Raw genomic sequence first — 27921 nt, 5'->3', positions numbered from 1 at the left:
ATCCTTAAGCCCCTCCCCCACACAATTCCTACGCACTTGGCAGGAAAGGCAAAGAATGCTAAGAGGTCAAAATCAATACTGTCTTAGGGGCGGCAAAGGCAAAACTTGGCACTAGGGGCAGATGTGCCACGGCAACTAGGGCGTCCAACCGTGGCCTTGTTTGCAAAGTAGATGCAGATGAAGGGGCAGTCATTTAGTTATCCTTGCCTGCGACCGCGCCTTTAGGACTTGAATCTTTCGGCGCTCGGCTACTCTCCCCTAGCTCTTCCTCCCTTGTCTCCCCAGCTTGTGGGCGCTCGGTGTTCAGCCACGCCGCCTGTCGCCTGGTGGCGGAGCCGGAAGTTGTTCGGGGGAGGGGGGACAACCGTGCTGGGGGGGTTTATGGGGGGGGCCCGTCCCTCCTTAGGTGAAGCCGCTGATGGAGATGGAGCCGCCGCCGCCTCTGAGCGCCCGGGTCCCGCCTCCGGCCCGGTTGCGGCCGGCTCAGTGACCCCACTCCCCCCGCACTGGGCCGCCCGGGCCAGAGTGGGGGACCCCCGCCGCCCCGCCCCCTTCTCCCCCAATACCTTACCCTCTCCCTCTCCCGCCCAGCCTGCGCGCGCGCGGAGCTGCCTCAGGTGAGTGAGGGGCGGGGTTTGGGCGAAGCGCGAGGGGCGGGGCCTCGGCCGCCGGGGCGGGGCCTGAGGGGCTTGGGTGTGAAGGGAGGACACGTGGGCGGGGGCCAGGCGGGAAGAGGATCGCTGGGTGGGTTGCGGCCCAAGGGAGGAAGCTGGCATGAGGGGGTTGGCGCGAGGCCACAGGTTTGAGGGGGACGTAGCAGGGACCTAGGCGTCCTAAAAGAGCGGGAGATGGGTCACGGCAGAGGACCGAGGACAGGCGGGAGCTGATGTGCGCGAGGCTCCTTCGTGGGGTACAGCTGGGGTAGAACAGAAGGACAGGACAGCTGGGGTAGAACAGAAGGACAGGACGGAGAGAGGAGAATTAGACTGGGTACCTGGGCAAGGAAGCGAGAGGCGGCGCGGGGTTGGGTGGGGGGAAGGTGTGGGTCAAGAAGGTTAGAGAGAAAGATACAGGCCTAAGTGGGAAGACTGGGAGGCAGTGAGCAGAGTGGGAGAAACATGTGGTAGAGAAGAAACTTAGGGTGGAGCGAAAAGTGCTGTCTGGGGTACTATGTAGGGTGAGAAGTCCAGGGAACCTGAGAAGCAGGGTTGGGAAGGAAGAGGTTCATTGCATAGGAGCCCTAAGGAAGAAACACAGAGGAAGCCCTGGGGCAGACCACCAGAGGGTACAACAGACTTGGGAAGCAGGTCTAAACTAAAACAGCCTTCTCTGTACCTCCTCACGCAGCCCCATCCCCAGTTATTGTCTTCCCCCTTGTAGTTGTAGATTCTCACTGTTTGATTTCTATCCGTGTTTTTTTTTTTTTTTTTTAATTATGACTGGTCCTGTCTGGTGACAATGTTTAATGGGAACATGGACCTTTAGGTATGAGACGTTTAGGAAATATGGTACCCCATTTCCCCCTCCAAGGTCATGAATTTACTGACTCTGCTTCTAGGAAGATTTGATGTATTACCAACCACATTGGGTCAAAGTTTGCACACCTTCTTTCACCTCTGTCCCTTCTCCTATAAGCAAAACTGTCTACTGTTGTGATTCATCCACCCCCACTTACATGTCTGATAGCTCCAGGTATACTCCAGTCTCCCCAGTCCGAGCCCTCAAAGCATCAGTGGTGAGCTTGGTATGGTTGTGACTTGCTCATAGGTCAGCTCTAGGCCTTCCGACATCATGGCCAAGCAACAGACTATTGAGGCCTGGCTGTTTCCCCTTAATGCTACTTGTTCACTTTGTCTGGGTGAAGGTACATGTCCATGTCCTTAGGAAGCAATAAAAGCAGGTGTCTGACTACCTAGAATATTTCCACTTAAGATAACTCAGATTCTGAGGACAAGACCAGATAAAAGGCCACATCAGACACCCTTTGGGTGTAGCATCTTATTTGGTAGGGGTATGTGAAATGCCCAGCTGGGAATTCCTCATCTCCTCATGGGTCTGCCAGTAGGTCAGTGAATCTTGCTCTGTGGTGTGCAGGGGACTTCAGCCTTCCCCACTTACAGCCTAATTCAGAGAATCCAGACTGCTCCCTGGGTCATGAGAACTGTCAAAAGAGTGGCTCCTGAGATAAAAATAAAGTCTTTAAAGAAGAAAATAGCCTTACCATTGGGAAGCAGGAGAGGTCTCAGTGGAGCTTCTGGGATGGGCCCCAGGATGGTGGGAGCTGCCCTCAATTTGGCAGCTTCAGAATTATATCTTGTCCTACTCAATAGATGCTGATGTCTCAAGCACAAAACAATGTTTTTGTTGCCCACTGAGTGCAGTTAGTTAGTTCAATTGTAGCTTCCCCTTCCTCCCTTGGGCCGCAACCCACCCAGCGACCCTCTTCCCGCCTGGCCCCCGCCCACGTGTCCTCCCTTCACACCCAAGGCAATCCCCTTACTCTCAGTAGGTTTGGAGGACTTGGCTCAGAAATAAGTCCGGACTTTTTTCCAGTGGAAAATGCAACTGAAAGTTTATTCCTTATTTCCTCTTAGTACATGCTTAGTACTTCCCAGCATGGGAGGAACATTATCCCACCTTTTATCCTACCTTCCCCACCCAACACCCACAAAGAAATTATTTCCTCCCAGACTGTCCATCTTTCTTCCTTCAACACACACACACACACACACACACAAAATAGTCAAGGAAATGGGTTTCCCTGGTGGCACAGTGGTTGAGAGTCCGCCTGCCGATGCAGGGGACACGGGTTCATGCCCCGGTCCGGGAAGATCCCACATGCCGCACAGTGGCTGGGCCCGTGAGCCATGGCCGCTGAGCCTGCACGTCCGGAGCCTGTGCTCCACAACGGGAGAGGCCGCAACAGTGAGAGGCCCGCGTACCGCAAAAAAAAAAAAAAATAGTCAAGGAAAAACAAAAAGTTATTGTAGGGCAGGTATTTCTAGCCTCATTTCACTCCGTAGGAACAAATAGGAGTGTGGAACCCTGTGGGTATAGACAATGCCACAGGCAAAGGGACTCCCTTTGTTGGTCTCTTGACCCTGCTGGAGAAACCTCTGAATTCCAGGCTCTTTGATTTGCCTCCTTTTCTCAGAAAAGTTGGGGACTCTGTATTGGAAACAGAGAGACAGGTTCAAGGTCTTTCAGAGGAAAGCATGTAAGAAAGGGTAGTGCTGATATGAATGGCCTGGTCCCCCCCAAGGGTCATCGACCTTGCAGACTCTGCTGGAATACGTATGCTGGTCTAATCCTTGATCCAAGGAGCCCTGTTCCTACATTAAAGAGATTTAGTGAGAGTCTAGGTTGGCTTTTTCCTCAGGCCCATAATCTCTGAAAACAGACATGGGAGGGAGAGGATTATTTCTTTTCCCATCCATAGACCTGTGTTTGTAGTTCAAGGACTTAAGTCACTAAGATGGAGACCCCAAAACTGTTCATTGGACTTCCCTCGTGGCGCAGTGGTTGAGAGTCCGCCTGCCGATGCAGGGGACACGGGTTCGTGCCCCGGTCCGGGAAGATCCCACATGCCGCAGAGCGGCTGGGCCTGTGAGCCATGGCCGCTGAGCTTGCGCGTCCAGAGCCTGTGCTCTGCAACGGGAGAGGCCACAACAGTGAAAGGCCCGCATACCGCAAAAAACAAAACAAAAAAAACAAAAAAAAACTGTTCATTTAATCACCCAAGAAAGAAGGCAAGCAGAGGAGCCCCAGACCTTGCTATGGCAAGATCTGATTTTGTGCTGTAGGATAAAGAAGCCCAGACTGGTAACGTGGGTTCTGTTTGTCCTACTACTATCACTAACCAGATAGGTGACTCTGGGCTTAGTTTAACTCTTCTGTTAAAACCAAAAGATTGGAGATCATCTCTCAACTCCATTCTCGCTCCAAGATTCTCCAGGTCCTGGAGCACCTCTGTCCCAGACCCTCCAAATGAACAGAGGCTTTACTAAATTGGATTGTCAGAGCAAGATTCCTTGTTAGCAGAGGAGCCTGAAAACATCTTCCTGGCCCAAACAACAGTGAGCTTTTTTGGTCACCATGCATTAGGGACTTCTGGCCAGGACTGCCACCAAAGGCAATTGTTTCTGTCTCTTCCACCTTTTTGCCACCCTACCCCGATCAGAATAGTTAATTGAGACTTCCATGTCATTTCAAACTTCACTTGAGATAGTAAACCCTGTTTTGGGCATCTTTGGCTTCAAAACTTATAAAACTCAAATTGAGGGCTTCCCTGGTGGCGCAGTGGGTGAGAGTCCGCCTGCCGATGCAGGGGATATGGGTTCGTGCCCCGGACCGGGAAGATCCCACATGCCACGGAGCGGCTAGGCCCGTGAGCCATGGCCGCTGAGCCTGCGCGTCCGGAGCCTGTGCTCCGCAACGGGAGAGGCCACGACAGTGAAAGGCCCGCGTACCGCAAAAAAAAAAAAAAAAAAAACCCAAATTGAACTTCCCTGCTCTACTTTACCCACCCCTGCCAAAAGGTACAGCTGAACAGCAGTGACCTTGTGGAGCCTTTCTATAAACACAGGGCTTATATACTCAAGGGTATACCCAAAAACCCCAGAAAGTATCATCTCATGTGCATCACACCTGGTGATTTAAACTGTTTAGTTCGGCCCTTTCCTTAGTCCTGAAATGAGACATGGGAGGGGTGAGATTGTTTCTCCTCCCACCCATAAACCTTAGCCTTCTCTCTCTTCCGCAGTCTACGTGGGGAGGCCAGGGAAGCACAAAGAACAAGAGAAAAGATGCATCCAACTGAGAGCTAAAAGGAGACAATGAGGTGATATTTTCCCACTGCCCAGGTGTTGTGTTTCCAGCTCTTACCCCTTCTTATTTTAGAGACTGGCCATTCCTAGGGTGACCTGGGAATTCATCCCCCCACACTGCTCCCCAAGCACTTGGATAACTAAGCTGAGCTGTCCTCGTCTGTGTTATAAGTAAACAGGTCACTATCTACAACCTGGTGAAAATGAGTCAGATCTTTCTGCTGTAAATACAGACACATAAGCTGAGAAAAGGTTGGTGGGTTTCCTTCAGAGGGCACTAGGTTGACCCTAAAGATCACTTCAGAGCTGCAAATCGCTCAGTGTCTAGGTCTGGTTCCTGGAAAGGGGCGTGTAGTCAGGTTGCAGACAATACCTAATTCCACCTCTTCTCTCAACCCTTTACCCTTTCCCCCTCCCCAGTTATTCAAAGTCCTGATAAGAGAGCAGAGCCAGCTTTGTGATTCCAACATGATTTTTGCTGAGATTTTATTCAGTTCAGGAAGGCACAGACAGGAGAGGATGATGCTTGGGTTTGGTCCACTTCTAGTACCTGCACTGCTCAATCCCAGGCAGGTCGGAAGATCTGTCTTGTTCATAATCACTGGGCAAATATCATATGATATTGCTTATATATGGAATCTAAAAAAAGCTACAAGTGGACTTATCTACAAAACAGAAATAGAGTTACAGATGTAGAAAATAAACTTATCATTACCGGGGGAGGGTGGTAAGGGAGGGGAGGGATAAATTGGAAGATTGCGATTGACACATACACACTACTATATATAAAATAGATAACTAATAAGGACCTACTGTATAGCACAGGGAACTCTACTCAAGACTCTGTAATGGCCTATATGGGAAAAAAATCTAAAAAAGAGTGGATATATGTATAAGAGATTCACTTTGCTGTACACCTGAAACTAACACAACATTGTAAATCAACTATACCCCAGTAAAATTTTTTTTTAAAAATCACTGGGCTCCACCTCAGATCCCAGATCCTAAAAGAGACCAGAGAAAAAAATTTCCCCTCCTCCCTATTGCAACCAAAAGAATGGCATGGATCCTTGCCCCTCTCCCCACTTTCACCCTCTTTCCCAACAACATCCTCCTCACTACCTTTCTACCCACTAAGCCACATGGAGTGTGTTTTAAATTCCAATTTTGGAGTTTCACTGGATCAAACAGGATTCTTTGGAGGATTTGAAGAGCTTTAATTACTTGTGATGTCCATATTCTTTCGGGCTTTCAGAGCCACTATATAGAGAAAACTTGACTTTCTGATATTTTTTTCACCAATAGTTAGAGCTGTGCGAACGTTTTTGTGGAGAAGGGGAGATGAGGGTGGTAGCTGATGCCTGACCTTGGAAGTCAGACCTTGGATTGGTCTCACCTGCTGCTTCTCAGGAAGTGTGGTGGGAAATCTTCTGTCTGGAAGGGATACCCATTCCTGCCCATTCCTGTTTAAATGCGATATCATGTTGATGGAAGAAAGCCAGGGCCGTGGAGGATTCTTATTATGGTGCCAGATGCATTCAAAAGAACAGGGAAGAAAGTCTTTGTCTCAGGTTACAATGACCAACCTTTCCTCCCTCCTCATAAAAATACTTCCTTTTGAATTGGGAGGCTGGCTGTTTCTAGTTGCTTTGTATTCAGCTCACTGAACTGAATTTACAGTACATATGTGCCTACGTCCATCACTGAATAGTGTCTGTGTTGCTATAAAACCAGTTTCCTTTTGAGATCTTTGAACCAAACCTGTCTTGTGTCACTAACTTCTCCCTCTTTATGCCTCCTCCCGCTGTGGTGTGTCTCCAGTTGGCACTGCCTAATTTGGCCCAGATCCTCTAAGGAGACACTAAGATCTGCCTGGCAGGCCAGGCAGGCGAGAAGGTTCTTTGAGGGGCAGGGAGTGGGAAGGTGGAGAGGGATATGCTGCCTGAAGACTTGAGCAAACAGTAAAGTACATCTCCTGATGTGCTCCTGGCTCTCAGAATACCAGGATCGGGAACAGCAGAATCTCAGTCCGGTCTCACTCCCAGGGCTACCAACTTGGCATTTAAACCAGTTGGAGATAGCTAAAGACTGATTTTGCCCAAGATGTGTCATGGAGCACCTGTTAAGAAAAATTAAGCAGCAGAAGAGCTCAGTTTACTTCTAGGAACAAAGTCCAACTCAGAAAACAACTCCTTCAGACCCTTCTGGAAATTGTTTTGGGGCCATTTGGGCAGGTGTCCAAGAGTGAGATGCACTTCCTGAGCCAGTACTCAGCATAGCTGAATGCTGTGCTTCAACTGTTCTGCCCACCTAGTGCTTGTCTAGCTCCCAGTTCATACACACCCATGCGCACGCACACACACACACACACACAGTCGCATTAGGATATTTCTCCCCATAGAGCCTGCTCAATTTGTTCTTACTTTTTTTTTAATAAATAAATTTATTTGTTTATTTATTTTTGGCTGAGCTGGGTCTTCGTTGCTGCGCGCAGGCTTTCTCTAGTTGCAGTGACCGGGGGCTACTCTTCATTGCGGTGTGTGGGCTTCTCATCGTGGTAGCTTCTCTTGTTGTGGAGCACGGGCTCTAGGCGCATGGGCTTCAGTAGTTGGGGCACACAGGCTCAGTAGTTGTGGCTCGCGGGTTCTAGAGCACAGGCTCAGTAGTTGTGGTGCACAGGCTTAGTCACTCTGCGGCATGTGGGATCTTCCCAGACCAGGGATCAAACCCGTGTCCCCTGCATTGGTAGGTGGATTCTTAACCACTGTGCCACCAGGGAAGTCCCTGCTCTTACTTTTTAAGTAACAGACCCCACTCCCACGGGGATCACACCAAAGGAAAAGATGTTAGAACCAGGGAAAAGCAAGAAGATCCATGAGGGCCTGAGTACCCTGGCTTTTGAAAGGAAGCACACCTCAGAGAGGCAGGAGACTTGGGTTCTTTTCCTTGTTCCAGACTCACTATGAGCCCTGAGACAAGTCACTTAGCCGCTCTGAACTTCAGTTTCTCCAAGCAGAAAATGGGGACAAACCTACTCACTCATGCTTCTCCTGCACTGGGGGGTCGGAGGTGTGAGAGAAGTCACGTGTGGCATCTTGAGCTCTGCAAAATCCCAAAGGGCAATTATGGAGCTGATGATTAAGAAATGAAAGGGGCCCCATGAGTACCAGACCATGTTCCCTCGTATTTCCATCTCTGACCACCGCAAATTCTACGGCTAGTTCCAGAGGGTATGAGTTCACTAACCACTGTGGACTTGGGCTCTTCTCATCATTGCCCCTAAGGGAACCTTCAAGGAACCGCTTCTTACCGTGGCTTGGTCTAGCAGTGTGGTCCCAAAGCTCAGTCCATCCCGGGGAGGATGTCAAGAAAAGAGGAGTTGAAAATAAACTTGGAGAATTATTTCTTCCAGGTGTCCTAGGTGAGACTAGAAATCCCTCTAATGAAATCTAGGGAGAGCTGCTTTGCGAAGTGAAGGAGAGCCCGTGTGTCAGGCTTTCTCATGAGCCTTTTTTTTTTTTTTTTTTTTTTTTTGCGGTATGCGGGCCTCTCACTGTTGTGGCCTCTCCCGTTGCGGAGCACAGGCTCCGGACGCGCAGGCCCAGCGGCCATGGCTCACGGGCCCAGCCGCTCCGCGGCATATGGGATCCTCCCAGACCGGGGCACGAACCCGTATCCCCTGCATCGGCAGGCGGACTCTCAACCACTGCGCCACCAGGGAGGCCCTCTCATGAGCCTTTTTAGAGTATGATGTCTCTCAGCACTAGACAAGAATGACTTGGAGTGTGGTGAGAGGGAGACAGGGTGCTAGACACTTTTCCCCTGTGTGCCCTCCAGAGCCCCCATCCCCACCTCTATCAATATAGTATTACCAGCAAACCAGATTTCCATCCATCTGCCTCAGTGAGATCCTTCAAAGAGACCAAGAATCCAGGTGGCAGCTCAGGCTGTTCCCTCGCCCCACTCTAGCTCCCCAAAATCTGCCCCTGGGGTATTTATTTTTCATGAGATGACTGGTGAAAGCAATTTTGGATGTATGTAAATTTCCACCAAATAGAATGGTTTTTTTTTCTCCTCCCACAGGCTCCTGAGATAATTCATTGCAACACATTATCACTTTTAATTATCCTCAGTTCTTGATTGTTTAATACTCTACTGCCAATTACTGTTTGCCTTCACTCAAATAGAGTAACCTGCATTTTAAATTCAGGTTCCCACCCCAACTCCCCTTTAAAAAAAATAAACATAGCAAAGTAATTGACAAGAAGGGGGAAAACACTTAAAGGTTTAATTTGACTATTACACCTTCAGTAGAGGATTCCTCTCTGAACTTGAGGTGGGCTGCTCTCCTCTATCTTCTACTTTCCTGTCCCCCTCCGTCCTTCCACCCAAAAAAGTATCCCTTGAATGACTGAATCTAGCTTCTTCCTCCTATTACTACCCCATCCTTAACAAGGTTTAGAGCCTCTATGGGGTTGTTTCTTTGCCTCATGAGAGCTGAGCTGTAAACTGTCTCCTTTCCTACACCATCAGCTCCACTTACAGGGAGAGGGTCTACGTTCCAAACAACACAATCAGGGACCAGCGTAGAATAAGACAGTGTTTCCACCCGAGAGACCAGGGAAGGCTGCAGAAGTTGGGGGTTGGAGGAGACCCTGGGGTTTGTAAGTCAGGGCACATCGTCTTTCTCTCCAGGACAAAGTATGAGGTTTTGCTTCTTTAGGATAAGGTCAGAGCGCACTTAAGTGATCCTTTAGGGTTCTTGCTAACTCCAGAATGTTAGAGAAAAACCTACTCCCTTTCCAGATCTGGCTTCTAATAGTAGCTGTTTTCTCTTCCAGCAGAATCTCTCTAAGATGGACATAGAAGACAGCAATGGCCGCTCCTATGTGTCTGGTATGCCCTCTTGTGCATTCTGTTTGTAAGGGGCTGGGAGCAGATGCTCTCCTGTGGAGGAGAGTGGAGAACCTTCAGCCTAGCACAGGACCTCTGAGTGCCCTGGTCACAGAGCTGTCACTCACTCTTGGTAGTGTGCATTTATTTTGGTCATTTTACATTCCCTATAAAGTGATTCTCTTCTGAGACATCTTGGAGGATAGGAGTAGGAGAAGGAAATAGGAGAGGAATATGAGTGGAGACTATTAGAGAGAGGACTGATTTGAAACAGAGACAGAAGGAAGATAAGATTCCTTCTGTGCTCTGAGGTCACCAGCTAAACACGACATCCTGTCCCAGCCAGGTAGAGAGCGGAGCCAGGTTTCAAACCTCAAAGGCCTGCAGGGGCCAGGTGTGTATGTAAAAGAGTGAACTGGCTTTGGATAATGAGCAGAAGAGAATGATGGGGACTGTCATGGACCGGAGAGCACATGTCCTACCTCAAGGAGCAGCAGCTCTGCAGGGTCCAACAGGCATTGCCATGTGGGAATGTGTATCCAGTATGGCCAAAACTTCTAGCTTTTCAAAAGAAATCAGAAATCAGGATTTTATATGAAATGTCTCCATTTAAAAATAATAACTCCAGGGCTTCCCTGGTGGCACAGTGGTTGAGAGTCGGCCTGCCGATGCAGGGGACACGGGTTCGTGCCCCAGTCCGGGAGGATCCCACGTGCCGCAGAGCGGCTGGGACCGTGAGCCATGGCCCCTGAGCCTGCGCGTCCAGAGCCTGTGCTCCGCAACGGGAGAGGCCACAACAGTGAGAGGCCAGCGTACCGCAAAAATAAAATAAAATAATAAATAATAATAATAACTCCATATTTTAAAAAATGTTCCATGGGGCAAGAAGCCAAATTTATCTATGGTCTGAATTCAGCCAGTGGGCCAAGAGCTTACACCTTTGAAGGAGAGGTAGAGAGCCCAATTCTCCTCCAATCCTTTCCGTGATCATAACGTCGTAGCTTTTTTTTTTTTTTTTTTTTTTTTTTTTTGCGGTATGCGGGCCTCTCACTGTTGTGGCCTCTCCCGTTGCGGAGCACAGGCTCCGGACGCGCAGGCTCAGCGGACATGGCTCACGGGCCCAGCCGCTCTGCGGCATGTGGGATCCTCCCGGACCGGGGCACGAACCCGTGTCCCCTGCATCGGCAGGCGGACTCTCAACCACTGCGCCACCAGGGAAGCCCCCGTCGTAGCTTTTTATACCTGCCAAATACTCTTACTGAGGCAGAAGAGATCACTGCTTGTAGTATGGGTGGCTTTTAGGGATATGAAAGTAATCAGGATCCTCTTAGAGTTTCACAAGATGAAAAGAAAGGAGAAACTTCATCCGGCTCTCTCTCTGAGGGTGTAGGAAAGGGCCTAAGACAGAGTTTGTCTCTACGATGGAAGGAATCATTTTTTGGACCATTAGAATGTTAGGGCAGGAAATGATTGTAAGAGGTAAGGGAAGCCAGAATTGGGTTTTAAGGTGATGCGTATCCCCGTCAGCAATCCAGGCACCATTGTAGAAATGACCTATAGTTTATTTTTTTACCTTAAAGTGGGACCAATGGAGGAATTATGGGCATGCGCTAAGGGAGATAGCAAGATGGGTCAGACACACATATGAGAGTCATTGACAACACCTGCATAATGTCAAGGTAAGAAGTTGACTCTGACCCCTTTCTCATTTAAGGAGGGAAGGCGTTGGAATGGGTACAGCAGGCATTTGATACCTGTTACATGCTGGACAGAGTAACAGGGATCAAGTGGACTGATTTAGTTGAAAGAGACTTTATTGGAACTAAAGTCATGGCCTTTCTGAGGAACCAGCCAATCCTCCTACCTCCTGCTCAGTTAAGCCTATTCAGAAAACCACTATTGAGGAACACCTGTTCTCAGGACCCTGCACTGGTGCTGGGGAACACTCAGATGAAGTCCCTGCCCTAAGGCAGGCAAATGAGAAGCCAGGAAGCCGGCCAGGGAAATCCCATGGAGCTCTTTTCAGTCCTATCTCTGGAGAATGTTGGATATTAGAGGAAAACTTCTGAGGGTGTTGGCTTCACTGTGCTATGAAACCAAGCTTTTCCCTGCTTTCAGCAGGGTGGCCCTTCCTAGATAAGAGTCCTCTGCACAGGATGGTTTTTGAATGAAAGTGGAGGCCAGAAACCCCTCATCTGTGTTTTGAGAATTCTAGATGTCAGCAGCTATTGTACCTTAGAGAGGGACAGGGGAAAATCAAGGCAGGGTTAACATTAGCACTGAAAAGCAGCCCCTGCAGGACTGGGCGTGGCTGAGACAGTTCACGGGAGGGGTGCCTGAGTGCCCGTAGCTGACCCTTCTCTCCCGGACTGATGTGGAAGCAGTGGGAAAGGCTGCAGTGCACACCCCTCCTAAAGTACGCGGCGGCCCCCTCATGGTCATCACAGCTCTTCCGCCTCCACACCTGGGGGCCTTCACTTGCCTGGCCAGTTGATGAAGGGGGTATCTCTCCTGTTCTTCGAAGAGATTTTCCCACCGCACAGAACCTATTTCAGAAAATCTGCCTTTTCTTCCCCTATCTCTTTCTAAAGGTGCAGATCATTCCCTCCTGGGGAAGAGAGGGGAGAAAGGAGGAATCCATTAATTTACCACACAGGTGCTCTCCCCACCCCCATTCCCTATCTTTCAAGGGAAACTGAGCTCAAACGCAGCTCGTGCAATTAACTGACTGAGCAGTGCTTGTCCCAAGTTTTCTGGGACTGTGAAATGTTTAAGGGAACCTTGGCAGAAAGGGATCCAGGGGTAGACAGCCCAAAGTTTCACGGCCCCTCCCACCCCCAAATTCTTGGAATCAGAAAATCTCGTCTTCCAAAGTAGGTCAGCACGTCAGTGAGCAGCTCCTCTGGAAGGGAAGGGAGCAGAGGCCTTGTCTTGATAGAGGGCGGACTCAGCCAGGGCTGTCGGCTGCTGGGGCCCCAGGGGCACCGGAGGGGAGGGGAGGTGGGGAGACTATACCAGTACTTTGCCTGGAATCTGAAAGGGCTCAGGGCCACAGAGCAACACGAGCCTGAGATCAGACTGTGCAGGGCCCTCTGGCTGCTGGAAAGGGGGAGGCTGTCAGTCCCCAGATCTGGAGAGCGACCTCCCTCCTGGAGGAGGAAGGAAAGGAGGGATACGAGAGCCTGAGTTCTGTGGGGGAGGGGCTCTCTGCCGATCTGAGAGCCTTGAAGCTGCCCGCTGTCCTGGGCCCCATGACCTCTGAGGCCTTGGCTTCCCCAGCTGGCAGAGGATTGGGCCTTCCCTGGGGGCCCCCCTTTCTCCCCCAACCCTGTGGGCCCATCCATCTCTCTCTCTCTTGCACACACTCATGTCTCTCTCAGGCATTTGTTGTGCAGTTCCTCTTTGTCTGCTGGGCACGAGGGCAACGGCATCTGCCTCTCTCCCTGTGGACTCCCCAACCCCAGCCCTTCACTGGCTTGAGAAAGAGATGCTGTAGCCTAGCCCCCATCACCACATACACATTCTCTCCAGCCCCTCCCCAGGCACATCCAAGCCGTGCTGCTCCTTCTTTCTCTCTCTCTCTCTCTCTCTCTCTCTCTCTCTCTCTCTCTCTCTCTCTCTCTCTCTTTCTCTCTTTCTCTCTCTCTCCCCCTCTCTCCCTCTCTCCCTCTCTCCCTCTCTCCCTCTCTCCCTCCCTCTCTCCCTCTCTCTCTCTCCCTCTCTCTCTCTCTCTCTCTCTCTCTCTCTCTCTCTCTCTCACACACACACACACACACACACACAGACACACTCTCACACACACACCCTGGGCTGAGCTCTTGCTGGCTGCAGCCGTGGGCCCCTGCTCACCGTGCCGCTGTCGCTGCCTGCGAAATGACGGCGGTTCCCCTCACTTCCAGGAATCCACGCTTCCTGGAAGGTGAGTGGCTGGGCTCACCCCTGCCTGCCACCGAGACGCAGACATGCACACACCACCCGCACTCCCTCGCCGTTTCCAAGGCGGCGGCCGCATTCGCACCCCAGGGTCTCACCGGCAAGGGAAGGATAATGTAAGTTCAGGCAGAAGGTGGCTAGTGGAGGGTGGAAGGGGGGCTCTGGGGCTAGGGAGCCAATTCAGTAACAGCTCCCAAGCCTGAGGAGAGGGAGAGGATGGGGGCTGTGTGTATAGCAGGGGAGGGGGCGTTCCTCCTTACACTTGCGGAGGATGGGAAATGGTGTTTGGTGTTGCTAAGCAAAGGCTGCGACTTGGACAGTGGGAGCTTGTGGTGACATCTTGATTAGGCCTTGGGGACAGATGTAGAGCTGCCTGGGGTGAAATGCCAATGCTGACTGAGACGGGCTGGGGTGGGAATGGGCAATAGAAAGAATTGAGGTAAAGAGAAGCCCTGGCAGCAGATGCCTCAGCCTGGAACTGAGATCCGAGGGGCTTCAGCCTCCTTCCCACAATAGAGCTGGGGATGGGCGTCTTTCTTTGCTCCTGACCCCACTCTTCCCTGCTAGCAGTCTAGCATCCTGCCCCCTGGAACCCATGGTCAAGAAGAGGAAGGCGGTTAGGATGAGGTCCCTTGCAGAGAAGTGTGGAGGCTCTTGGACCTCACGGCTCTTCCCTAGGAGGCCACTCTTTGAAGGGATGGAGGAAGGGGAGCAGGAGCGGAGGGCTGGACCCCCTCAACGTGGGAAACACATTTAGCTGGTGGGACGTTGCTCTGGTTCCTTTCTCTCCCTCCTGCTTTTATGCCCTTTGCCCACCTCCTGGTTCCTCTGATGTGAACCTCATGATTTGGCTTTGCCCTCTGGGGGTTCAGCCAATCTGTGATGACTTTGACCAAGAAAATTTCTCTGAGACCTGAGAGCAGCCCTAATTCTTGGCTTTGACAGTCTGGGATTTCTTGGGAGTCCCAGGCATTTGAAATTCCCTCACTGGGGTTTCTGGGGCTGAGAGAGGAACTGCTGAACTTCCTAAATCTGACTCTAGTTCTCTTCACCTTCCAGCTAAAGCTCAAAATCCCTGGAGCCCCATAAGACTTTCTGACCCCTGAAATGGATTTATTTTATGTATTAGCCCCATAAAAGTAGACTTGAGCCTGTTTTGCCTCTTACCTTTATCCTAGGGAAGGCAACGGCATCAAAGAGCCCATTGAACTACTGGTGTGACTCTGGAGGTAACTGCTCTTCCTCCTGTTCCCAGGCCTTGAGAGGGAGAGCCACAAAGGATGTTTTTCCCTTAGTGTCCCTAGATATCCCTTTAAGGATATTTTCCCCATATATCAAGCCCCAGGCCCCAAGAGGCAGCCTCAGCCTGGTAGGCTGGGACCAGCAATGGATTTCCAGCAAGCTCACTCATCCTTTTAGGGTCAAGGACTCAGCGCCAGGGCCCAGAGCCCTGTTCTTCCCCCATTACTAACATCCAGTGATTTAGGGCAAGTCAGCACTAACATTTGAAAAGGAATGAGAAGATAACCTTTCAGCCCTTCTAACCTTAGCAAACACTGCTCTTAGTTGAAAGGACATATTTTAAAACTGGGTCTGAGTCTACAAGTCTCAACCCACAACTCTTAGATGCTCACTTCACGATATGTGTGTGGTCCTGATATGGGGCAACTTTTTTTAGATAACCATGGCTCATCTAAAGAGCCCCAGCTGGGGAACCTCAGTTTCAAGCCATAAGGCTTCTTCGATAGGTAGTGAACAAATTTCCTCAGGCTTTGATGGGATAGAGTGGGGGAAATGGGACTTTTAGTAGAGGATATGAATGGGGAATGGTCCCAAAGTCCTGAGTGGTTGTTTTCTTCCCACTGACCAAAGCTGGAGAGGGATCCCTCAGGAGGGTGTGTTCCGGATTTCTTGCCTCAGGCCCAAGACTCCAACCATTTTATAATGGAATCTTTATTTTGTGAAAGTAAGTATGGGCATAGCTGGGAAATTGGGTAAAATACTAATAGGTGGACTTTAGGGATGAATTTTAGGGTTTGTCTCTTTCTCTCTGTCTGTCTTCCATATTTAGGCCTATGTGCACACATCTATGCATGTTCATGTTAGCAGATAATGTTGAAGGCTATGACTATGTTTCTCCCAATAGGTATGTTCTCTTTATGTGTATCTACATATGTGGTATGTGTCCGTGTCTGTGTGTGTTTATCTACATGTGTTTTATTTCACCTGTATATTTGTGCAGAAGATTGTGGGGAGGAGGGATGTTTCTTAAAGATATGATTCGTATCTTCAGGTGTGTTATCTGATTTTTAAAAACATATATGACACTCTTAAAAAGCATTTTTACAAAGCAATTTGTGAACAAGTTAAAATGAATATATTGAGAATAAACTGATTATTTCACTGTCAAGGGAACATCAAGTAGTAAATATGTGACTGGAATCATATCAGATGGAGGCTTTCTAGAGTAGCCACATTTTTGCTGATTTTAGAAAGTCGAATGGGCCCAGCTCTTCCCTCCTGAAACAGTGACTCCCAATTAGCTCTACAGGTGATGGTTAAGGCATGGGTGCTTACTGCTTGTGATCAGATTGGGGTTCCACCACTACTTGACCTTAGACAAGTAACATAGCCTTTTTTTGTGCTTCAGTTTCCTCATCTGTAAAGTTAAGATAATATTGGCACCTACTTGACAGAGTTGTTGTGAAGATTAAATGAGATGATTCATTTAAAGTGCATAGAACAATTTCTGGCATGTAGTAAGTACTCAGTTAATGTTAGCTGCTATTGTGAATTCCCTGGCGGTTCTGTGGTTAAGACTCCGCGCTTCCAATGCAGGGGGTGTGGGTTCAATCCCTGCTCAGGGAATCAAGATCCCACGTGCCGTGCGGTGTGGCCATAAAATAAAAGAAAAAAATTTTAATTAAAATGTTAGCTGCTATTATTATGATTACTATCATTATCATTAGATTCAGGGACAATTTCAGCTGCCCTTCCTGCAGATCCCGAACCTGGTGTCAGGGGCTCCGGAGAGGAACAGTAGGGAAGAACGTCTGTCCTGAACCACCTCCCTCCTGAGGCCCCCATTTTCCTCTCCATACCGGCCCGCCCAGCCCCAGCCCTGCTTCCTGTGGACGTCAGGCAATGATGCTCTTCCCCTCAGGCCTAGATGAAGGTAGGGTGGGCAAGGCGCAGCCACTGAGCTCGTGGAAGTCAGCACCGGGCACCCAGGCTGGCGAGGGCACAAGGTATGGTGCCAGGCATACAACACTGCCTTATACATGGCTACGAGATAAATGTTTGTGAAACTTAACTGAACTTTGAAGAAATTAGACAATGGACAGTAAATGGCTCGCGCTGCAACTTCACCTCCCCTCTTGTTCTCTCCTCCAAGGTAGCGGGGACTCATCTCTGGAGAAGGAATTCCTCGGGGCCCCAGTGGGGCCCTCAGTGAGCAGCCCCAACAGCCAGCACTCTTCTCCCAGCCGCTCACTCAGTGGTAAGTGCAGCCTCCTGCCCTCCATGGCATTAGGTGCCCTCAGTTCGCCTTCCATGGCAGCCATTTCCCCATCGCTGCCCTCCTCTTGTTTCCGGCTCAGAGTCTCTAACAGGACTCAGGAGCTCAGTCCGGGGTTTCCCTGACTTCTGAGAGGAGAGTGGATGGTCACTGCCTAGTGACTAGGGTGGAATTAAAAGAGGCACGGGTGGGATTAAGGTAAAGGCTCCAAAGAGGAATTCTGGAACTGGAGAAATGAGTAGATAGAAATGATCGTGAGCTGGAGTTAGGAAATAGAGATGAGAAGGATCCCCCCATCACCACCCCCCAGTCTCCTGCCAGACAGGGTCCCCAGGACTGCCCCTCCTCAGCTGGCCCTGGATCTGTGACATTCTCTAAATGGTTGGAATAGCCAGGAATGTAGGTCAGAGCTAGAGCCAAAGCTCTCTCCTCAATGGCTCCTCCCTTCTCCATCCCCCTCTCCAGATTTTTACAGAGGGGAGTAAAGGTGTTTGGTCCTATGGGGTGGGAGGGTAGTGTGAGCCATTTCTGTCTTCCAGCTTTGCTCTTTCTTTAGCCCGCCGTCTTGGTCTTCCTAGGACCATTTTCCCGCCACTGTTACTTGCTGGCTTCCTGCCCAGGGCCAAGCCAGACATCTTTCCTAATGACAAGAGAGTGGAGAAAAAAGCTCCCCTTAGCCTCCTCCTCTCCCCAGTAACTGAAGACATCCCATGTACCCCAACTTTCTTTCTCTTGAAACCTATTTTCCTGGTGGTTGGAATAGGAGGAAAAGGTTCTTTCAGGTCCCAGCAGGACCCCATATCACCACCCAGGATACTTAGGGGATTGGTTTCTTTCTTTCTTTTTTTGAATATTTATTTATTTATTTATTTATGGCTGCGTTAGGTCTTTGTTGCTGCACGCGGGCTTTCTCTAGTTGTGGTGAGCAGGGGCCACTCTTCACTGTGGTACGCAGGCTTCTCACTGCGGTGGCTTCTCTTGTTGCAGAGCACAGGCTGTAGGCGCAAGGGCTTCAGTGGTTGTGGCTCACGGCCTCTAGAGCTCAGGCTCAGTAGTTGTGGCGCACAGGCTTAGTTGCTCTGCGGCATGTGGGATCTTCCCAGACCAGGGCTCGACTCCATGTCCCCTGCACTGGCAGGCGGATTCTTAGCCACTGCACCACCAGGGAAGTCCCGAATTGGCTTATTTGATTTTTTATTTTTTATTTACTTTTGGCTGTGTTGGGTCTTCATTGCTGCACGTGGGCTTTCTCTAGTTGTGGCGAGCGGGGGCTACTCTTCATTGCGATGCGGGGGCTCCTCATAGTGGTGGCTTCTCTTGTTGCAGAGCATTGGCTCTAGGCACGCAGGCTCAGTAGTTGTGGCTCCTGGGCTCTAGAGCACAGGCTCAGTAGTTGTGGCGCACGGGCTTAGTTGCTCCGCGGCATGTGGCATCTTCCCGGACCAGGGCTTGAATCCATGTCCCCTGCACTGGCAGGCAGATTCTTAACCACTGCATCACCAGGGAAGTCCTGGATTGGCTTCTTTTAAAGCCTCAATGTCTCAGGGCTTGAGACAGCCTTTCCGACTTTAGGAGGGCCTTTCTGGCCCACGAGCAGGTTCCCCCCTTTGCCTGTCTCTATCCTAAACACCCTTCCACCCTCCAGCCAACTCCATCAAGGTGGAGATGTACAGCGATGAGGAGTCGAGCAGACTGCTCGGGCCGGATGAGCGGCTCCTGGAAAAGGATGACAGTGTGATCGTGGAAGACTCGTTGTCGGAGCCCCTGGGCTACTGTGATGGAAGCGGGCCAGAGCCTCACTCCCCTGGTGGCATCCGGCTTCCCAATGGCAAGCTCAAGTGTGACGTCTGTGGCATGGTCTGCATCGGACCCAACGTGCTCATGGTGCACAAGCGTAGCCACACGGGTGAGTACAGCAGGTGCCCCGAGGCAGAGGCCGCGCTGCGAGGCCATGCCGCAGTGGGGTAGCCTCAGGAAGGGAAGGGTCTCTCCCAGCACCATTTCTAGCTGATGAAACAAGGTCTGGGGATGAAATTTGGACTCCCTCAACACCTGTACTTCCTGGTACTTTCCTCAGCTGTTGTTACAAAGAAAAGCTGGTATTTGTCTCAGGAGGTGACGGAGGGGAAGGTGTGGTCGCCTCAAGAAGGGTCCTGTAGTCCAACAGGGTATTGTTTGGGCCCTTCTGTCTCATGATTTTTTTTGTTTGGCCATGCTGCAAGGCATGTGGGATCTTAGTTCCCCGACCAGGGATCAAACCTTTGCTCCCTGCAGTGGAAGCGCTGAGTCTTAACAACTGGACTGCCGGGGAAGTCCCTGTCTCATGATTTTTTTTTTTTTTTTTTTTAAAAAGGAACACAGAAGCCTCTTCCCAGCTTTCCTGGGCTTTGGGCTTCGGACTTCTGGGGCAGAGTGGGACCTGCGGGGCTCAGTTCTTACCAACAGTCTTTGGCCCAGAGTTCCAGGGCTGGTGCCCTTCCCCCTGCCACACACCTGTAGTCCACATCTCAGAGTGAGACTGTTCCCAAGGGGTCCTTATAAAGCAGGATTTGTGTGTGTGGCACAGCCCTGCCTCTCAGAAATGTGTTCTGAGCACCTTCCTTCCCCCAGGTGGGGTGAAGCAGAGGGTGAGGGACTAGGTTTAACCTTCACAGTTCCTCACGCCCGGTCGTCTGGGCTCTGTCTTCCACTCGCAGGGGAAAGACCCTTCCACTGCAACCAGTGCGGTGCCTCCTTCACCCAGAAGGGCAACCTGCTGCGCCACATCAAGCTGCACTCTGGGGAGAAGCCCTTCAAGTGTCCCTTCTGCAACTACGCCTGCCGCCGGCGTGATGCGCTCACTGGCCACCTCCGCACACACTCGGGTAGGTGGCCTGACCGGGACACACAGCAGGTAGAGCTCAGCCACTTCTCTTGTATTGGGGGAGTTACACTGTCTGCCACTGAGGAGGGCAGAGCGCTCACAGAGCAGGGCAGCAGGCCCCATGGGGGATTTGGGGCTCTTTGACGGGGTATTGTACATCCGCCATCCTCTGTAATAGGGAGCAAGAAGGAGTCTGGGTGACGTTGTTGGCTCTCAACAGTCACCCTCCCTGACTTGGTTTTTATTTACTTACTTATTTGTTTATTTATTTTAAAATATTTATTTATTTATTTGGCTGCACCAGGTCTTAGTTGCAGCACTCGGGATCTTCATTGCCACATGCAGGATCTTTAGTTGCGGCATGCAGACTCTTAGTTGCGGCATGCGGGATCGAGTTCCCTGACCAGGGATTGAACCCAGGTCCCCTGCGTTGGGAGCGCGGAGTCTTAACCACTGGACCACCAGGGAAGTCCCCCGACTTGGTTTTTAAAGTTCACGCTGATGCCAGAACCCTCTGGGCCCCGTCACCCCCCACTGCTGAGCACCAGGGAAACCCCTCCTTCTACTCCCGTGTGCCCGAGGCCCCACACCTGTCACCATCTGCATCTCCCCCCTCTATCTGTTCTCCCCTTGACTTCCTGCTGGTTCCTGAAAATTTCCATGGGCCTCCCAAACTGGAAGAAAGGAAGCCTAGGAAAAGAGGATCCCATATCTGTTTCCCATCCCAAGAGGTTGTCACCTTCCCAGAGGCAACAGCAAATCCAGAGGGTGCCTGGAGGTCAGTGTTTGGAACAGTGCCAGGGAACTGGACTAACCAGGTTTCCTAGCCCCAGCCAAGGCGGGTTGAGTCGACGTCTTTCTGAATCAGCTGGACAGATAGCACTTTTGAAGCATTTTGCTAACTTTTAAGCTTTGGCTTGGACTTGGGAAGAGGCCAGGAGCTGAGCTGGCAGGAAGGAGGGAGCTCAAGATTGGGGAAAGGAAGGAAGAAGGGCAGAGGGGAAAGAATTAGTAGGGTCTGTCCTTGGAAACCTTCCTTGCTGTTTTTCTCTTTTCTTAAACTCTCCTAGGCCAGGATTTAAAGGGACAGAGCAATCACCTTACCACCCTCTACTTCTCCCAGCCACCTACCTTGTTCTAGATTCTCTCACTTTGGAGCTGGGACCTCTTTATCTCTATGTATGTGGAGAACCAGGGAGAAGGATCATTATTGATTCATGCTTTATAATCTACAAAGCATTTCACGTGTGTCTCCTCACTCATGTGATCCTCAAAACAATTCCAAGGTAGATGTTATTATCACAGAGCTCTTCTGCAGCCTCGTTGGAATCCCGTTAACAGCAGGTGCCAGGGACTTGTGCTCCTTTTCTGAGGAAAAGGGGTGGCTCCCCCTGCTGGTTTGGGACAAGGATGGCTTGGCCCCCTAGAATTCCTACCAAAACAGCAGGGCCAGCTGGGTGGATACTGGATGCTGCTCTGTAGGAGATTATTAGGGACAGAAGCAGACACATATACTGTTGGATCCCATCTCTGTGAGATGTTTTCTATCACAGCCCACACCATAGGAAAAAAGGAGTTTCTCCCCTAGATGTTAGATCATTTCCCCAAGAGTCTTGGGTGGATGAGGACCACGGCATTCATCTCATCCCCCAACCACTCGGATTTACAGTGCCAAAGCAAAATGGCAGTAGATTGATTGAGACTAGGCCCAGTTTAGGCGTTGGGGGGTGGGTAGCAATTACCAGCCTTCTGGAGATACTTTCTCCTGAGTCCCTGCACAACCTTCTCCTGAGTCCCTGCTCAATAGTAGCAAGATACTTTCACAAATATCATCTCTCAAGTTGTTTTTAAAGGAACTGTTGATCTCAGTTTTTCCAACCTTTTTTTCTTCAGTGGAAACAAAATCTTTATAACCTGTTCTTTATTTTTTAAAAAAAGACCCCCAAAGTTGGTGTTCTCTTCCTTTTATTCTTTGCTTTTACTTTCCTCTTGTTCTGTTCTTTTTTTTTTTCTCTTCTCAGAATTCCTCTATCAGTTATGGTTTTTCTAGGGCTCTCTTGGTGTCTCAGTGTAGAGAGAAAGAAAAATGAGTAGTAAAACCAGGCCAGGGATGGAGGTAATAGTACAAGTAAAGGTCAGTGAAAACTGCCCCTCCCCACATTGGCAGATCTAAGGGCTCTTGTTTCTGTCACTCCAGCCCACCAATTTCCCCCAAACTGAAACAGATAGTTCGTAAGCAAAAAATCCCCTTGTCTGATAAACAGCACTTATACCCGCCTGCCACATGGAAAGGTTAAACCACAGTCTGGGCCCCAGACTCTGAGATCTTGGGGTGGGGCCAGCCTGCCTGCCAGGGATGACCCCCTACAAAGTCCCTGGGTCCTCCCTTCCCTTGAACAACAATCTGGCCATCTTGAGGCCCACCAACAGTCCAAAGCTATGTGCCCTGGGTCCCCTCTCTCCTCCATAGCTGCCTGTTGTCCCTCTTCTCCAAGGTTTGGTCGTCTGTCCGTGTTTGCAGCTGAAGTTGGGGAAAGGAAGACAAGCAGAAGAACTTGACTGAGCAACGTCCCTTCCTCCTCACGCCCGTGCACATTTGCTCCTGGGCGATTTTGCAGAGCCAGGGCACAGGGAGAAGTAACTCCAGTGCTTCCTCTTCTCTCTCCTACACAGTCTCCTCTCCCACGGTGGGCAAGCCCTACAAGTGTAACTACTGTGGCCGGAGCTACAAACAGCAGAGCACCCTGGAGGAGCACAAGGAGCGGTGCCACAACTACCTACAGAGTCTCAGCACTGAAGCCCAAGCTCTGGCTGGCCAGTCAGGTGAGCCTGCAGGTAGGACCATCAGGGAGTTGAGGACAAGGCCGGAGGGAATGCAGAGCAAGGGCAATCCCAGCACCTACCCCCACAAAGGGATGGGGTCTATGGAACAGGGGCAGTTACCCCAGTAAATGTGCCGAGCACCCCAGCTGGTGCAGAGCCCTGTGGTGGGTACTGCAGGGAGATCCAGAGGTAGGGGAGGATTTGATCTATGTCCTCAGTCTAATGGGAGAGAGAGAGAGTACAAGGAAGTATACAATCAAGGGCCACATGTATTTAATTGTCCCCAAATTATCAGAAATGTGCTGTGGTGAGGTCTAGATGGGGTGAAGTAAGCAGAGCCCCACTTCCCAGGCATGGGATATGACCTTACTTAGCTACTGACCTGCTGGTTTTCTCCAGGCAAAGGCAGCTGGGCCCCTGCTACCCCTACTCAGCTGCTCCTACCTGTTCCCACCTCCCTCCCACTAGGTGATGAGATACGGGACCTGGAGATGGTGCCAGACTCCATGCTGCACTCATCCTCTGAGAGGCCAACTTTCATTGATCGTCTGGCCAACAGCCTCACCAAACGCAAGCGTTCCACTCCCCAGAAGTTTGTAGGTAAGAGTCCAGTTGGAGAGGAGACATCAGCTTTAAGCCACAGCTCATCTAAATCTGAGCACTGGTAGCCATTAGATCAACTGGGTCTGGAGATTTGCTTGGGGGAAAGAAAGCGGTCTGGTGGTCTTTGGTGCTCAGAATCTATCCCCAGAACAGGAGGGGAGTGAAGAGGGAGCGCATCCCTCGCGAGTGTGGAAGAGAGGTCAGAGTTGAGGGCTCTCCAGGTGGTTGGTTGTAAGAAGAGGGGGTCAGGGGCTCAGGCTCTTCCAATTTTTGAAAATAGTAAGGACTTCAGTCTACGGGGCTGAGTGAAGGACCCTTAGAGTCAGAGAGAGGAGGTGTGTATGGAGTCCCCCGACCTGGCCCTGGTCATTAGCTCTCTAAGGACCTGGAGCTTTATAGAGAGCAACGAAGGAAGTATTGAAGACCAGTGGGCTGGGGCTGAGTCCTTCCCTAAGATTATAGCCCAGAGTCAGGGAGTAGCCCACAAAGGACCTGACCTTGAGGGAAGTAAATGAGGGATGGTGAATAATGTTACAGCCATCTCCAGGGGAAAGAAAATGAAGAAGTAATCCTGGGGGAGCTTAGGAATTATCCAAAGCCAGCCCTGCTGAGACCCTTCTCTCCACAGGCGAAAAGCAGATGCGCTTCAGCCTCTCAGACCTCCCCTATGATGTGAACTCGGGTGGCTATGAGAAGGATGTGGAGTTGGTGGCACACCACGGCCTGGAGCCTGGCTTTGGAGGTTCTCTGGCCTTTGTGGGGGCAGAACATCTGCGTCCCCTCCGCCTTCCACCTACCAACTGCATCTCAGAACTTACACCCGTCATCAGCTCTGTCTACACTCAGATGCAGCCCCTCCCTGGTCGACTGGAGCTTCCAGGGTCCCGAGAAGCAGGTGAGGGACCCGAGGATCTGGCTGATGGAGGTCCCCTCCTCTACCGGGCCCGAGGCCCCCTGACTGACCCCGGGGCGTCCCCCAGCAATGGCTGCCAGGACTCCACAGATACAGAGAGCAACCACGAAGATCGGGTTGGGGCAGTGGTATCCCTCCCTCAGGGTCCCCCACCCCAGCCTCCTCCCACCATTGTGGTGGGCCGGCCCAGTCCTGCCTACGCCAAAGAGGACCCCAAGCCACAGGAGGGGTTACTGCGGGGCACCCCAGGCCCCTCCAAGGAAGTGCTTCGGGTGGTGGGCGAGAGCGGTGAGCCGGTGAAGGCCTTCAAGTGTGAGCACTGCCGCATCCTCTTCCTGGACCATGTCATGTTCACTATCCACATGGGCTGCCATGGCTTCAGAGACCCTTTCGAGTGCAACATCTGTGGTTACCACAGCCAGGACCGGTACGAATTCTCTTCCCACATTGTCCGGGGGGAGCACAAGGTGGGCTAGCAACCAAGCATCTGCCCTTGGTCCACCACTCCACTGCCCTACCTACAGGAGTCTAGCCCTGTCCCCATCACGTCCCAAGGAGTTGGGTTGTGTAGCCCCGCTACTGGCTACCTGACTTCACACCTGACCCTGACCCCTCCTCACCTGTGCGCCTCCTCTTCCCTGACTGATCTAAGCATTGTGATGAAACAGGTCTTTTGCTTATGTTTCTCCTTTTTCTCTTCTCCTCTCATCCCACCATACTCACTGAGTTATTTATTAATATAATTTGTTTTCTTTTGCTTTTTTTTTTTTAACTTATATCAGGCACCTACCACACCCCACCTTCCTGCCCACAGTCCCCTTCTGCTTTAGGACTAATTTTTCTCTTTGATCCGGCTTTCTCCAACAGCCCCAGGGGTAGGAAGCTCCTCTTACTGCTAAGAGACCTTGAGTTTCTTGATTTAAGTCCTCATCTTTTACATTATCTGATTCTTCAGTTTTGATGCTGATAGCTCCCTCTGGCCCTACCTTAGCTCTGTGACATTATATCTCCTTTCTGGGACCCTTCAACCTGGTACTCCATACCTCTTGTGCCCTCTCACTTTAGGCAGCTTGCACTACTCCTGATCAAATGAAGAAATCCCTCATTTGGAAGTAGGAGAGGCCGAAGAAATTCTCCCCAGGCACCATGGGACTGAGGGTCCTCTTGACATCCCCCTAGTAATACGAGTTCCCCAAAGCCCACATTCAGGATCTGCCTCTAGGATGTGATATCTCTCTCTTCTCTCCTCGAACTGCCCGTCTACTCCGTGGTGGTTTTTCTCTCCTTGGAGTGCCCCAATTTTATATTCTCAGGGGCCAAGGCTAGGTCAGCAGTCCTCTGTCTCTGACACGTTTGGAGCCACAGGTGCCTAAATGGGAACCAGGGAAGGGAATGGGTCAAAATTCTTCTCTTTCTCTCCCACCTCTCGAACTTCTTCACTCTAGTGACCTTCCTGGGCTCTCAGGGGCTCCTGTGGTCCCTGTCCTATGAGAAACTGGTGAGTTGCTGCCTGATAACAAGGGGGTACCCTCAGCCCCCCGCGTCACGCTGCCTTCTTCTTCTCCCCCTAGCAGGATTCACCCTCTCATTCCCGGGCTCCTGGGCCCTGTTCTTAGGATCAGTGGCAGGGAGAAAAGACTGTCTCTTTTCTCTCTCCTAATTTTCTCTATAACCAAAAATTATCCCAGGATGAGCAAGGGCATGTGCCCCTCTCCCCATTCCACTCTTGTCCCAGCAAGAATGGGATGGGCACAATGGAACTGGGGGGTCATCCTTTACTGCCCCCTCTACACTCAGTTCCCAGATGTAGGGCAGGAGGGGGCACTCTCCTGGCTACTGCAGAGACCCCTGGCTATTTGGGTAACCTAGTTAGTGAGAAGGGGGCAGGAGGAGATACAGCTCCACTGCAACTGGAGGTCTCTTTCTACAAGAGTTCCCTGCCCAAGGCCACAGCCATCCCATTCTCTGCTTCCTTGAGATTCAAACCAAAGCCTGTTTTTCTATATTTAAAGATAAAAAGAGTAAAAACCAAACACAACACCTCACAAGTTGTAACACTTGGTCCTTCTCTCTCTCCCTCTCTCTCTCTCCCTCTCTCTCTCTCTCTCTCTCTCTCTCCCTCTCTCCCCTTCTCCCCTTTTCTCTTCCCTTCCATCTTTCTTTCCACATGTCCTTTCCTTATTGGCTCTTTTGCCTCCTACTTTTCTCACTCCCTATCAGGGATAATTTAGGGGGATGGTAAAAGGTTGGCTAAGGAACAGACCCTGGGATTGGGGCTCTTAAGGGCTCTAAGAGAGTCTACCTTACCCTATTATGGGAAGCGAGACCCTAAAAAATTTCTCTTCTTCCTCCTTTTCTCCCCCACTATGTGGTCTCCCCAAGAGAACCAGATTGTCAAGGAGGGGCACTGTGGGTTGACTGTTCCTCCTTGACAATGTAGCAATAAACAGATGCTGCCAAGGGCAGAGGATTGGGGAGTCATATGGGAGGAGAGTGGTCTCTGGAGAAGGGGAGAGTCTTCTTGAGAACACCCCAGGGAACTGGCTCCGTGTTTCAGAATGGCAGCAGAGCTGAGATTAATATCTGGGGTTCCCCTCAACTGTTCTGGTTATTGAGCCCCTTCCTTCCTGTTAGACCTGCCCTCACCACCTCTTCTGCTGCTGTGTATTTGGTGACACCTCATAAGGACTAGTCCCTTCTGGGGTATCAGAGCCTTAGGGTGCCCTATCCCCTCCCCCAGTCAGTTTTGGCACCTGTAACCTCCTGGAACATGAAAGACTATGCTCTGAGGCCATACTCTGAGCCCATGAGAGCAGAGACTGGAAGGGCAAGACCAGGTGCTAAGGAGGGGAGAGAAGGGCACTCTGTCTCTCTCCAGACCATCACTGCACTTTAACCAGGGTCTTAGGTACAAAATCCTACTTTCCAGAGCCTTCCAGCTCTGGAACCTCAAACATCCTCATGTTCTCTCCCAGCAGCCTTTTGCATAAAAAAAAAAAAAAAAATTAAAGAAAAAGAAAAAAAATACATTGAAACCCACATGGAGAAAAGAGGTGTTTTCCTTTTATATTGATATTTAAAATCAACACCACACAAAAAAATTTCTAAATAGACACTTTTCCAGACCTTTGTTTTTTCGTGTCAGTGTCCAAGCTGCAGATGGGATTTTGTAATACTTCCGGCAGCTTCTTTCCTTGTGTACATAATATATATATAATATATATTTTTAATCAGAAGTTATGAAGAACAAAAAGAAAAAAAAATAAAACACAGAAGCAAGTGCAATACCACCTCTCTTCTCTCTCTCCCAGGGTTTCATTTGTAGCCTATGCTTGGTGTCTCCTTGGACCTTACCCCTTCACCTCCTCCTCTTCCTCTGGTTCCCCCTTCCCCCACCCTTTTTTTTTTTAAGAGTTTTTCTCCTTTCTCAAGGGGAGTTAAACTAGCTTTTGAGACTTATTGCAAAGCATTTTGTATATGTAATATATTGTAAGTAAATATTTGTGTAACGGAGATATACTACTGTAAGTTTTGTACTGTACTGGCTGAA

General features: G+C 50.5%; 1 protein-coding gene across 2 annotated transcripts; it reads left to right on the top strand.

Moving 5' to 3' along the window:
- The first annotated feature begins 449 nt into the window (after window positions 1–449).
- IKZF4 (IKAROS family zinc finger 4) lies at window positions 450–27921 on the top strand. Of its 2 annotated transcripts, XM_081248226.1 has the most exons (8): window positions 450–617; window positions 9668–9722; window positions 17047–17151; window positions 18815–19075; window positions 19866–20033; window positions 22706–22855; window positions 23324–23455; window positions 24087–27921. In XM_081248226.1, the coding sequence occupies exons 2-8, from the start codon at window positions 9683–9685 to the stop codon at window positions 24845–24847; spliced, it is 1617 nt and encodes a 538-aa protein (XP_081104352.1). In that variant the 5' UTR covers window positions 450–617; window positions 9668–9682; the 3' UTR covers window positions 24848–27921. The 2 variants fall into 2 exon arrangements, with proteins under 2 accessions (XP_081104352.1, XP_081104351.1); XM_081248225.1 differs by lacking the exons at window positions 450–617; window positions 9668–9722 and having other exon boundaries at window positions 17030–17151; window positions 22706–22867.

Source organism: Mesoplodon bidens (assembly GCF_964165515.1).
Source record: "Mesoplodon bidens genome assembly, chromosome: 11".
Classification (NCBI taxonomy): Eukaryota; Metazoa; Chordata; class Mammalia; order Artiodactyla; family Ziphiidae; genus Mesoplodon; species Mesoplodon bidens.
Note: the sequence above shows the minus strand (reverse complement) of the source record. Positions and strands in the feature narration are given on the sequence as shown.